Here is a 12,085-nt window from a genome sequence, read left to right as displayed (position 1 = left end):
CCTAAACCTTCAATTTCCGGACTTCAACTCCCAGAAATCCTCAGCCAGCGTGTCTGTTGTTGAGGCACGTGAGCTAGGAGTCCTCAGGAAATTGGCGGGAATGATTTGCCGTTGTTCTCGTCAGGCGGGTAAAGGCTGAGCGAACGGAGAGCCATTTCTTCCCTCCTGCAAACCGGAGAAGGGGCTGCGGAGGGGCTGGGGGACATTTGGGACTTCGTCAGGCTTCTTTTCGCTGCCCTCGAGCAGGAGACCTGAAGGGATCCCCACGGATGGAGGACGCCCTCAACCCAGAGATCCACCGCCGGCGCTTCCGCGGTCTCGACGGCTGCCGCCAGGAGGCCGAGACGCCCCGGGAGCTTTGCAGCCGCCTTCACCGCCTGTGCCGCCAGTGGCTGCGGCCGGAGAGGAGCAGCAAAGGGGAGATGCTGGACCTGGTGGTGCTGGAGCAGCTGCTGGCCCTGCTGCCCGCGGAGATGGCGAGCTGGGTGAGGGAGTGCGGAGCCGAGAGCTGTTCGCAGGCGGTGGCCCTGGCCGAAGGCTTCCTCCTCAGCCAAGCCCAGCGGGAAGAGCCGGGAAAGGGGCAGGTGAGGAGGCGGGGGGGGGGGGGCTTCATCTGCAAGAAAACAAACGATTAAAAATATGACTGCAGCCTTTACTGAAACTAGTCATATTTTGAGATCTAATTTCTTTTTGTTTCCTAAACTAATTTATCCCTTTACAACTCTATATACTTTGTTATGTTATCCATACATTTCATAATAATCAGTGTTTCCTTTCTGATCTGTGCCATCTGAATTTAGATAAGGGGAAGGAGCTGGATTATGTGAATGGCCTCTGATACCCCTAGAATACCACAATAGTAAGAGAAACAAACTGTAACACACCCTTACACTTACATACTTAAAAACACAGCCTGCTGTTTTAACTCAGAAATTTATTCAGAAATGTAAGTCACATGCAGAGTCCCTGATATTGCCCTTTGAAAATGTCAAGGTAAAAATCACCTTTGTAGAGGGCGACGGACCGTGCCTCAGAGAATGCATGATGTGCGTGCAGGAAGGCAATAAAAACACGACGCATAATCTTACTAAATACCTTTTACTTACAAAAATATAAAAACTAAATATATATTATACAGAGCTAGCTCACTACATCCTAAACGTAACAGTCAGTAACAGCAAAGTGAAGACTCAAGTAAGGCACATCTTCTCACGCAGATACTCATGCTGGGCTGTAGGAAGTGGTTTGTTCAGCATGTCAGCGATTTGATCACGTGTAGGTACATACTGTAATGTCACAAAACCTTGTTTCACCAGTTGCCTTATGTTTTGATATCGGATGTCAATGTGTCTGGACCTTGAACCTGTAAAACGTGTTTCGGAAATATAAACCACAGATTCATTATCTTCCATCACTGTGATCGGTCGAATCGGATGTGTCCAGATATCTGTGACTAAAGCATCAAACCAGGTTAAAGAATTGCATGCATCAGACACACAAGCATACTCAGCTTCTGTAGAGGAACAAGAAACAAAATTCTGTTTACGCACATGCCAGTAAACAGGACATCCATTTAAGAACATCATATAACCTGATGTACTTTTCCGTGACTTCTTATCACTCGCCCAATCTGAATCTGCAAAACAACATAACTCTGCATAGTCAGTATGTGTGGGTTCCAACAACAACTTCATGTCTTTGGTGTGTTTTAGATACCTCAATAACTTTTTAACACATGTCCAATGAAACTGTTTTGCCTTGCCTACGTGTCGTGATAAAAGATTAACACTAAGTGCAATGTCGGGTCTAGTCCAACTACTAATATACAGCAACGACCCAATGACTGAGCGATATAGTGTTTGATCTTCGAACTCAGGACTTGGTTCATGTGCCAAAATGTGAAAATCAGTTTGCATGGGTATACTCACAGGCTTAGCGTCCTCCATGTTACAGTGATGTAACAGTTGTTCAATCTTCTCTTCTTGTGTGAGACTAAACCCCTTCTGAGTTTTGGCAATTTGAACACCTAAATAAGTGTTAATACACCCTAAAGACTTCAACGTGAAAAACTTTTGTAAAGCTTTAGCAAAAACCTCACTCATCTGCTTATTTGGACCAATATAAACAATATCATCGACATAAACAAGAATTATCTCATACCTATTACCGGATCTTTTAGTAAACACGCATTCATCTGTTTCGGACTTAATAAAGCCCATTGAATTTAGTTTGTCAGAAAGACATAAGTACCACATTAAATCAGACTGTTTCAGACCATAAAGACTTTTGTGTAGAAACCAGGTATCCCCTTCTTGCTGTCTGAAACCTGGAGGACCTTTGACGTAGATTTCTTCATCAAGATCAGCGTGTAGATAAGCCGTTTCAACGTCGAACTGGAAAACTTCCAGGCCAAGGATAGTTGCAGTGGCTAAAGCAATTTTCACACTTTCAGTTCGCACCGTGGGTGAGTATGTATTTGTATAGTCCTCAGGATAACGTTGAGCGAAACCCTGGGCTACGAGTCTGGCCTTGTACAACGACTCACCATTCGGCTTCTTTTTGATCCTGTAGACCCATCGAGTACCAATAACTTTCTTGTTTGCTGGAGGGCTTGCAGGCGTAAACACTTGGAGCTTCTTTAGACTGTCCATTTCAGCCTGCATTGCCTCAAACCATTTATCTTGTTCTGATTCAGGAAGATGTTTGATCTGTGTGAACTTCTCAGGTGGAAGTGTAACATTACAAATCAAAGGTACAGGTGTTTTTGTTACTTGCCACGAATACCGTTTTGGAGGGATTCCCTTTGTGGTCCTCTTGGAACGTCTCGGGCCAACCGTCCATTCTTCTTCTGTGTCGTCCTCGTCTTCATCGTTGTCGCCAGCAGCAACATCAGCGGCTTGCGAAGACGGAACAGTAGGTTGAGAAGAACTCGTGGAAGGAACATTCTCCTGTGATTCTTGATCAGGTTGCGTGGCATCAGCAACATCATCTCTAGGAAAATAAACTCCAGGATCGTTAGAATGAATCCTGGACCAGTCAGCATCTTCCTCAAAAGTAGCAGATTGTGAAACCACAATAACATGATGAGAGTCAATGTACTTGCTCCATTTTGAATTATCATCAATGCCCATAAATCTCATCCTTTTTGCTGCAGGACCCCCTTTCTTTCTTTGGGCTAAAGGAATATTCACCATAGCATAGGAACCAAAAATATGGAGATGTGAGAGATCAGGCTTGTGTCCATACAACATGAAATAAGGGGTCTGATTTATCACACTACTCCAAGTGCGGTTGATGATATGGTTAGCATATTTGATAGCTTCACCCCAGTATGGAAGACCAAGGTTAGCATCTTCAAGGAGGCAACGCATCATGGTTTGCAGAACTCCATTTCTGTGTTCTGCCACCCCATTTTCAGCTGGAGTATAAGGAGCGGATGTCTGATGTACTATCCCATTCTCACGCATCCAGTCCTGGAAACGCTGAGACATGAATTCAGCACCGCGATCACTCTGGATTCTGGCAATGTTGACCTCGAATTGGGTATAGACAAGACTAGCAAAGTCTTTAAAGATCTGAAAGGTCTCAGAGTTTTCTTTCATAGGATATACATATCCATATCTAGAATAATTATCAACGATTGTCAAGAAATATCTTTTACCACCAAGTGTTGGTGCAAAAGGACCAACTATGTCAGTGTGTACCAAATCAAAAATGCGCGTTGACAGGCGTGTAGCGCGTTTTGGAATTGCTGCTGCTTTGGATTTGGCTTTCTTGCAGACAGCACAGTCCAAAAACACCTTACACCCCTTTAGATCCAAACCTCTTGCGAACTCTGGTATCTTCTTCAGAACACGGAAACTGGCATGACCCAATCTTCTGTGCCACTTATGGATACACCTGGAATGCAAAGGTTTACCTGTTAGTGAATTCTCAACATTAGCATTTTTGTTAGGAACCCCAGGCTTGCTGTGAGCAACCTGTGTCTTTTTTGTCTTTTTATCATTATTAGGAACCTTTGGAGTAGCAACAGGATCTCTCTCTGGGACGTCTCTCTCTGGGCCTGTGCTTTTTGGAACGTGTATACTTGCCTGCTCTTGCTGCTTAGACTTTGGTTTTAAGTAATAAACACCACCAATCAACATGGTTTCAGCAACAATATCTCCGTCTTTGACTATATAACTTGCTTTTTCAAGATGGTGGACCTGAAAATGAGAAAACCTAGACAAATGACTCTGACTAAGCAGATTACTACTGGCAGACGGAACATAGTAAACATTTGGAATGAGAGCACCGAGCTCTTCAATATAAACAGTTCCTTTTCCCATGACCTGAACAGGATGATTGGAAAAAGAGTAAAGTTCACGAAGTTCAGGTTCAGGCTCGTGCATCTCTGTGTAAAGCTCTTTTCTGTAGGTAACATGTAATGCTGCTCCACTGTCCAAAGTCCAAAGAAGTCGTCTGTCGTACTCTGGTTGAGGCTGTGGATCGTTGGTCACAACTAATGTGACAAGTGGAGCTTGTGGATCACGCCTGGAACCACGACCACGACTTTGTCGTCCGCCTCTACCTCTGCCTCCTCTGGAATCTGTTCCTCTGGGCTGGTATGTGACGGGCGCTGGAACTCGTTGGGGACAATCCCGGGTGGCATGTCCCACACGATTGCAGATGTAGCATCTTGGCATCCTTGGAACGTAGGTCCTTCCACGGAAGGCACGCCTCGCTGAAGCTCTTGATGCAGGTGGTTCCCTTAAATGTGGCGCAGCTTGCATAAGTGCCTCTTCTTCAGCTAAAATTCTGCATACATGATCCACTGTGCGTTGAGCAATAGGCACTTGATTGATCTTGGAAATAGCATCTTTCCACTCATGATTCAAAGAATTGATGATAATGCTGATCATTTGAAAATCATCAATAGGATAGCCTTTTTCACCCAGTTCTTTTCTAATACCTTTCATTTTAGTCAAAAGTGCTCCAATATGTTCACCAGGTTTTAATCTGGAACCATGGAACTCAGACAAAAGCAAACATGTAGACTCAATTGATGTAGGCCGATAACATGCCTCTAACTGAATCCAAATTTGTTGGGCAGTTGCATCTTGTGAAAACGTGAGCTGCAATTCAATGTCCATTGACATCAATAATGTTGTGCATGCTCTATTATCCAAGTCCCATATGTCAGGAGTCCATGGCTGGGCAGGAGGATTAAACACCATCATGTGAGTACCTTCTCTGCGTAACAAAAGTCCAACCTCACTGACCCATGCCCTGTAATTCTGTCCTGACTTCTTTAATTTTGAGTCACCAGCCAGTGGTACAATGGAAGGTGTTTGATGAGGAATATACAATTGAGGTACTGGCTGTGCAGGTTGTGCAATCCGACCATAACCTGCAGGGGGCACCAGTGGCGTCTGTGCCTGTGCCTGGACATGCGGCAGTTGCATTGAAGCTGCCGGTAGTCTTGGTGCTGGCTGTGACTGTCTTTGAGCTGCTATTCCACCCTGGCCAGCAGGAGGCGCTGGCGCTGGGGCTGGTGCATTAGCATAACCTGCAGATGACACAGGCCTTCGCATATAAGAACCCGGTGGCAATTGCATGTGGGTTAAATATGGCTGTGTTCTGCCAGGTAGAGGGGCTTGCATAGAAGCAATATTAACAGGAGAAGCAACAGTAACAGGAATCCTAGCACCATCAGGGGCTGGAGCCTCAGATAACGGCAGAAATCTTGTATCTCTGAGCAAAGACTCCTCCATAGACAATTGCGAGAGTGAGAGCTCCAATTCATGTCTTAATGCAGCTTCACCAGTAGATGGTGCTATAACATTTGCTTCAGGCATCACTGTGGCTCTGTATGTCATTTGGGACAGCCCATAATCATGTGACATAGGAGCCTCCGGTTCCCATTCGTCTTGCATGACACTTAATGATGGGCGTGACCTTGGCTTTGGGGAAGAAGGAGGCAATATGGCTTCTCCTTGTGGGTGTGGCAATATGGCCGGTTCATGCTCATAATTCCTCTCATATTGCTGAACCATTGACACATATTCCTTTGCCTGCTGCAAATGCCTTTCAAAAACCCCAATTTGTTCACAGTAGCCTTGCATAGCCCTATCTCGCATAGTTTGCTTGGGGCTTGAAGGAGCAGAAGGAATTTTCTTCGGCTGAACTTTAGGTTTCGCTCCAAGCCTTTGAAATTCATCTTGAGCCCCTGGAGTGTGAACATTTCCAAGAGCAGCTGCCAGGGAGCTTGGAAAAGTAGAAAAAGGAGTGACTGACCTTGCATCGTCGACAGGAGCAGGTGCGTCTTCTCCAAGGCGTGTGGCCGAAGCTATCGGAGTTTTTAAGGTCGAAGGGAGATGCCCCACAGAAAGACTCCTTTTCAGCCGTGGCTTCCTTCCTGACATGTTTCAGCAGTTAATCACCGCTGCCTCACTAGCACTAACTAACTGATAACAGCCGCAGAAACATGCATCTCCAAAAACATAAATCAAACCATCCTCGATACCAAAATGTCAAGGTAAAAATCTCCTTTGTAGAGGGCGACGGACCGTGCCTCAGAGAATGCATGATGTGCGTGCAGGAAGGCAATAAAAACACGACGCATAATCTTACTAAATACCTTTTACTTACAAAAATATAAAAACTAAATATATATTATACAGAGCTAGCTCACTACATCCTAAACGTAACAGTCAGTAACAGCAAAGTGAAGAAAAGAATAGAGATAAACACTGTGAACTTTTTCTAGACATGCGCACTAAACAGACTGAAACCATAACATAACTGGTCATATGGGATTCACTATGGTTACCAGATAAGTTATCACAACAGGTGCAGAGAGCAGGGGAAAATGTACAGTTAGAAATGAACTTTTCTGACGAACATAAAAAAATGTGCAGTGACAGAAAATGGATTATGAATCAGGCTGTTCTTCAAATGCAGGAGCTGTTCACAGAGGAGATTTCAACAGAGCTCTGGGGCAGAGGAGATCAATCCAGCTCTATTCAAGAGGTGATTTACAGGAGGACCCAATTCTGGTCACGTTGCCAGGTAGGTTCAGGTTTCTTCTGAGAACAGTAGCGTTCCAGCTCCATCCATTCAGGAGCTGTGTTTGATACCAAAAGCTGAGTGTATGTGGACTTGAACATAGTGTCCACATACATTTGGCTTTCAAGATTGTGCTGGAAATGCAAATGCGACAATTCATAGGCAGGAACATTTTGTTAGAAATGAAATTTAGAAATTGTAGAAAGAGTTTAATATTTCTTAATGCTATTAAGTAGAGTGCCGAACATAGTTAGAAATGAAGCCCATGAATTGAAACTATAACAATGGGATTAAACGTACCTGAGAAGTGTTTGTTTATTTTATTAAATATTTGTGCCACCTGTCTCCCTTGTAAGGTAACTGTAAGTATACCAAGAAAAATATAGCACATGAAGGATAAGCCATTAAGTCAACACTAAGTGGCTGTAACAATAAAACTGTTGTTCAACGTTGGCTGTGTTCAATTCTGCAATCTGGAAGCAGCTAAGCTGTGATTTGTTAAGGTGCAACTTCTCAGCCCCATGGACTATGTGGACAAGATGACATGAATCCGTCCTGAATGTTCATTTGGCTCTTGCAACTGTGTGTTTTCTGTTGTGTGCAATAAGGAAGAGAACTTACAACTGTTTCCTGGGATTGTCTGCTTTTTTCTCTTTCTAGAGCGCTGATCCCTTTGAGGAGGTGACTGTGGACTTCACAGAGGAGGAGTGGAGACTGCTAGATTCTGGCCAGAAGGCCTTGTGCATAGAAGTCATGCAGGAGGTTTCCATCACTATGGCTCCTCTGGGTAAGGCCAGGCTGTTCAATTCGTTATAAGGTTGTGGCAGAAACATTCACCATAGAATTAAGAAAGATCCTAGATACTCCATGGAAGTCACTGAACAGATTCACTGATTCAGCACCAAAGCTTTAATCTCTGTAGATGAAAACATTATTTCTATGTGATCAAGAGCTTCCTATATAACAATTTGTAGATATCACATCCTGGCTAGCCAAATGGATTGTAGTAAACATGGAACACAGATTGGCATGTTTTTGAGGGGGATCCTTCTAAATTCTAATCAGAATATTAATTTTCATTTTTTTCCCAATACAGATGTGTCTGTGAATGAGAACGACAAGGAGGCAAGGTTAAATCTACTCGAAGTAGAGAAGAATAAAATAAAAGTGATCCTTGGCCATCAGAGGAACTCCAAAATGTTACGGAGAAAACAGCCACAAAATGGAAGGGAGAAGCCATCCACTTCTCTTGGTATTTGTGACTTCCTATCCAAGCAAGATGAGAAAGAAATGAGAATAGAAAAATATAGAAAAAAAGAAAACATGAATTTGAATTACATAACTGTGGCAGAAACCAGACAAAAAAAAACAATGGAGAATGACTCCTTCACTTCTACTTCACCAAAGACACCAAATACCTCTGTAAAAACTGGGTGGGATTCCAGTCTGAGCAGAAAGAGGAAACTTTGCATGCAATGTGGAAAGAGTTTCAATAACAAAAGTCATCTTATTTACCACCAAAGGATCCACACTGGGGAACGACCATATAAATGCCTGGAATGTGGAAAGACCTTTATCCAGAAAGGAAATCTTAATGTTCATGAGAGGATCCACGCTGGGGACAGACCATATAAATGCCTGGAATGTGGAAAGACCTTTACCCAGAAGGGAAATCTTAATCTTCATGAGAGGATCCACGATGGGGAGAAACCATATAAATGCATGGAATGTGGAAAGTGTTTCATTAGAAACAGTCGTCTTAATTGCCACCAAAGAATCCATACTGGGGACAGACAGAATAAATGCCTGGAATTTGGAAAGAGCTTTACCCAGAAAGGAGAACTTAATTGTCGTGAAAGGCTCCACAAAGGGGAGAGACCGTATAAATGCATGCAATGTGAAAAGAGCTTTACCCGGAAAGGAGAACTTAATCGTCACGAAAGGATCCATACTGGGGACAGACCATATAAATGCATGCTATGTGGAAAGATTTTTACCCATAAAGGAGAACTTAATCGTCATGAAAGGATCCACACAGGGGAGAGACTGTATAAATACATGCAATGTGGAAAGAGCTTTACTCAGAAAGGAGAAGTTGATCATCACGAAAGCATTCATACTGGGGACAGACCGTATAAATGCATGGAATGTGGAAAGAGCTTTATCCGGAAAGGAGAACTTAATCGTCACAAAAGGATCCACACAGGGGAGAGACCATATAAATGCATGCAATGTGGAAAGAGCTTTACCCGGAAAGGAGAACTTAATTGTCACAAAAGGATCCATACTGGGGACAGACCATATAAATGCATGCAATGTGGAAAGACTTTTACCCAGAAAAGAGAACTTAATCGTCACGAAAGGATCCACACAGGGGAGAGACCATATAAATGCATGCGATGTGGAAAGAGCTTTACCCGGAAAGAAGGTCTTAATTATCACGAAATGATCCATACTGGGGACAGACCGTATAAATGCATGGAATGTGGAAAGAGCTTTGTCTGGAAAAGAACTCTTAAACTTCATGAGAGGATCCACACTGGGGACAGACCATATAAATGCATGGAATGTGGAAAGAGCTTCATTACCAAAAGTCATCTTAATTGCCACCAAAGGACTCACAGTGGGAAGTGACCATATAAGTGCATAGCCTGAAAAAATCTATACTGGGAAAGCCCATCTTAAATGTCATGAAAGGATACAAACTGGGGATAGACGGCATTAATGTACAGAGTTTGAAAATAGCTTTACTTAGAAAACACAATTCTCATAAAGAGTATATAAATCCATAGAGGGTAGAAAGAGCATTGCTGCGGAGAGAGGCAATACTGGCCACCAAAGTATCCACAGGGGAAGCAGCCCATGAATGTATTGAGTTTGGGAGGGGGACACCTTTAATGACTACCGGTAGTCCTCAATTTAGAACTATAAGTGAGCTGAAAATTTTTCTTGTTAAGTGAAACATTTGTTAAGTGAATTTTGCCCCATTTTACCTTATTTCTTGTCTATGTTGTTAAGTGAATAACTGCAATTGATAAATTAGTAATCTGGTTGTTAAGTGAATCTGGCTTCCTCATTGACTTTGCTTTTTCCAGTTACCAAGCATCTGGATTTTGGTCACATGATCATCAGGATGTTGAAATCATTCTTAAGTGTGAAAATTGTCATAAGTGACTTTTTTTAGTCCCATTGTAACTTTGAAAGGTCACTAAACAAATTTATAAGTCAAGGACACTGTTCAGCAGACATGTCAAACACAAGGCCTGTGGGCAAAATCTGGCCCGCAGCTGCCCTGGAAATGGTGAAGGACCAGGCCACAGTGCCTTGGCCTGGCCCAGGGTGATCGGGCGCTGATCTACAGCAGACATGTCAAACACAAGGCCCGGGGGCCGCATTCGGCCCGCAAAGTGGTTTCATGCGGCCCGTGAAGCCATCCTGGAAACAGTGAGGGAACGGCCCCCACTGCCTTGGCCCTGGCCCAGAGACCCTCCTCCTGCCAGAGACCCTCAGATCTGTCCCACTCCTGCCCAGGCCCCCATAGGCACCCTTGATGCGAATGATGTAGAGCTGGCCACGCCCACCCAGTAGGCCATACGTACCCTAGCCCCGCCCACCCAGTAGGCCACGCCCACCCTGGCCATACCCACCCGGCCCCCTGAGGGCAACCGCAATGCTGATGCGGCCCTCAGTGAAATTGAGTTTGACACCCCTGATCTACAGGATAAAACAAATGAATCCATGCATTGAGCTTTATTTGCAACAGTCAACTTATTATTTATCCAAGGATCTAGATAATGCAGGAAGTTTATTAAAGCATGGAAAGTGAAAAAAATATCTGGTTTGAACTGGAATATTATCTACCATCCAAGGGGTCAGACAGGAAAAATGCTATAAGCATTGAATATCAAAATTGCTGAGAAGATCAGTGACCTTAGTCATAGGATGATTTATTTCTTCTTTAGGCAAATGTTTGTTTCCACTCAGAAATAATTCATAGGACGAAAAAGAAATTCAAGCCTATTTCAACCTCCCAGGATCATCAGGGATATAAGAAGGTGCAGATTTTGAGGGAGTGGCCAGAATTCATTCATTCTTCTCCCTTTCTTTCCTCTAATGCAGGAATTAACTGATTCCTTCCAGCTCATATTCTAACCATTCATTCTCATTGAAAATGTAGGAAACATTAGAAAGTCTTACACGCCCTTGTTTCTCTTCTTTACAAACAAAGAATGAAAATGACTTCTGGGGAACATGGTAGGGATGGAGTAATGGGATAATCAGAACCTTTGGGAGATGTGGGGAAAGCCTTCGGCTGGACAACTATTATGTAAACAATAATCTAGTCCTTACAAGGATATTGTGAGAATGACGGGGCATTGGAAGAATTGCAAACAAAACTCCATAAATTTTCAAAGAGTAAAAGGAGAGGATGGAAAAAATACTTTCAGACTTTCAGAATTTTGTATTGTGCCCTTGCAGCAGATATAGCACTAGTATTCATTCTCGTGCCTCTTGACTGCCTTGAAGGACTGACAAAATGTCCTTCCAGTCAGGATTCCCAGACCAAGAATGCAGACCCTAATCCTGTATCCAAGATGATTTATGTATCCAACAATAGCCCTTCCCAAAGATAGGAAGAGAGAGACAGAGGTACCTCATTCTCTGTCGTCCCCTGTTCTCTTGATGTCCCCCATGAAAAGGTGTTCTAGGCGCAACTCCTGGACTGTAGTTGTAAGTTGCAAAGTCGTCTCCGACCCATCGCAACCCCATGGACAACGTTCCTCCAGGCCTTTCTGTCTTCTACCATCTTCTGGAGTCCATTTAAGCTCACGCCTGCTGCTTCAGTGACTCCATCCAGCCACCTCATTCTCTGTCCCCTTCTGTCGCCCTCAATCTTTCCCAGCATTAGGCTCTTCTCCAGTGAGTCCTTCCTTCTTATTAGGTGGCCAAACTATTTGAGTTTTAGCTTCAGGATCTGGCCTTCTAAAGAGTAGTCAGGGTTGATCTCATCTAGGACTGACCGGTTTGATCTCCTTGC

The 12,085-nt window shown here is 43.7% G+C and overlaps 1 protein-coding gene across 1 annotated transcript; it reads left to right on the top strand.

Annotated features, from left to right (window-relative positions):
• LOC308664677 (uncharacterized protein) lies at positions 1-10,141 on the top strand. The gene is made up of 4 exons (XM_081322117.1): positions 1-485; positions 6,943-7,050; positions 7,708-7,834; positions 8,144-10,141. The coding sequence occupies exons 1-4, from the start codon at positions 270-272 to the stop codon at positions 9,679-9,681; spliced, it is 1,989 nt and encodes a 662-aa protein (XP_081178243.1). The 5' UTR covers positions 1-269; the 3' UTR covers positions 9,682-10,141.
• Positions 10,142-12,085: the final 1,944 nt, after the last annotated feature.

This window comes from Vipera berus, assembly GCF_964194415.1.
Source record: "Vipera berus genome assembly, chromosome: 2".
Classification (NCBI taxonomy): Eukaryota; Metazoa; Chordata; class Lepidosauria; order Squamata; family Viperidae; genus Vipera; species Vipera berus.
Note: the sequence above shows the minus strand (reverse complement) of the source record. Positions and strands in the feature narration are given on the sequence as shown.

Bases quoted from the DNA above. Each gene is read 5' to 3' on its own strand.
- LOC308664677 (XM_081322117.1), top strand. From the start codon at position 270: ATGGAGGACGCCCTCAACCCAGAGATCCACCGCCGGCGCTTCCGCGGT. The intron at 486-6,942 runs GTGAGGGAGTGC...CTTCAAATGCAG, and splicing joins CCGCGGAGATGGCGAGCTGG to GAGCTGTTCACAGAGGAGAT. The intron at 7,835-8,143 runs GTAAGGCCAGGC...TTCCCAATACAG, and splicing joins CATCACTATGGCTCCTCTGG to ATGTGTCTGTGAATGAGAAC.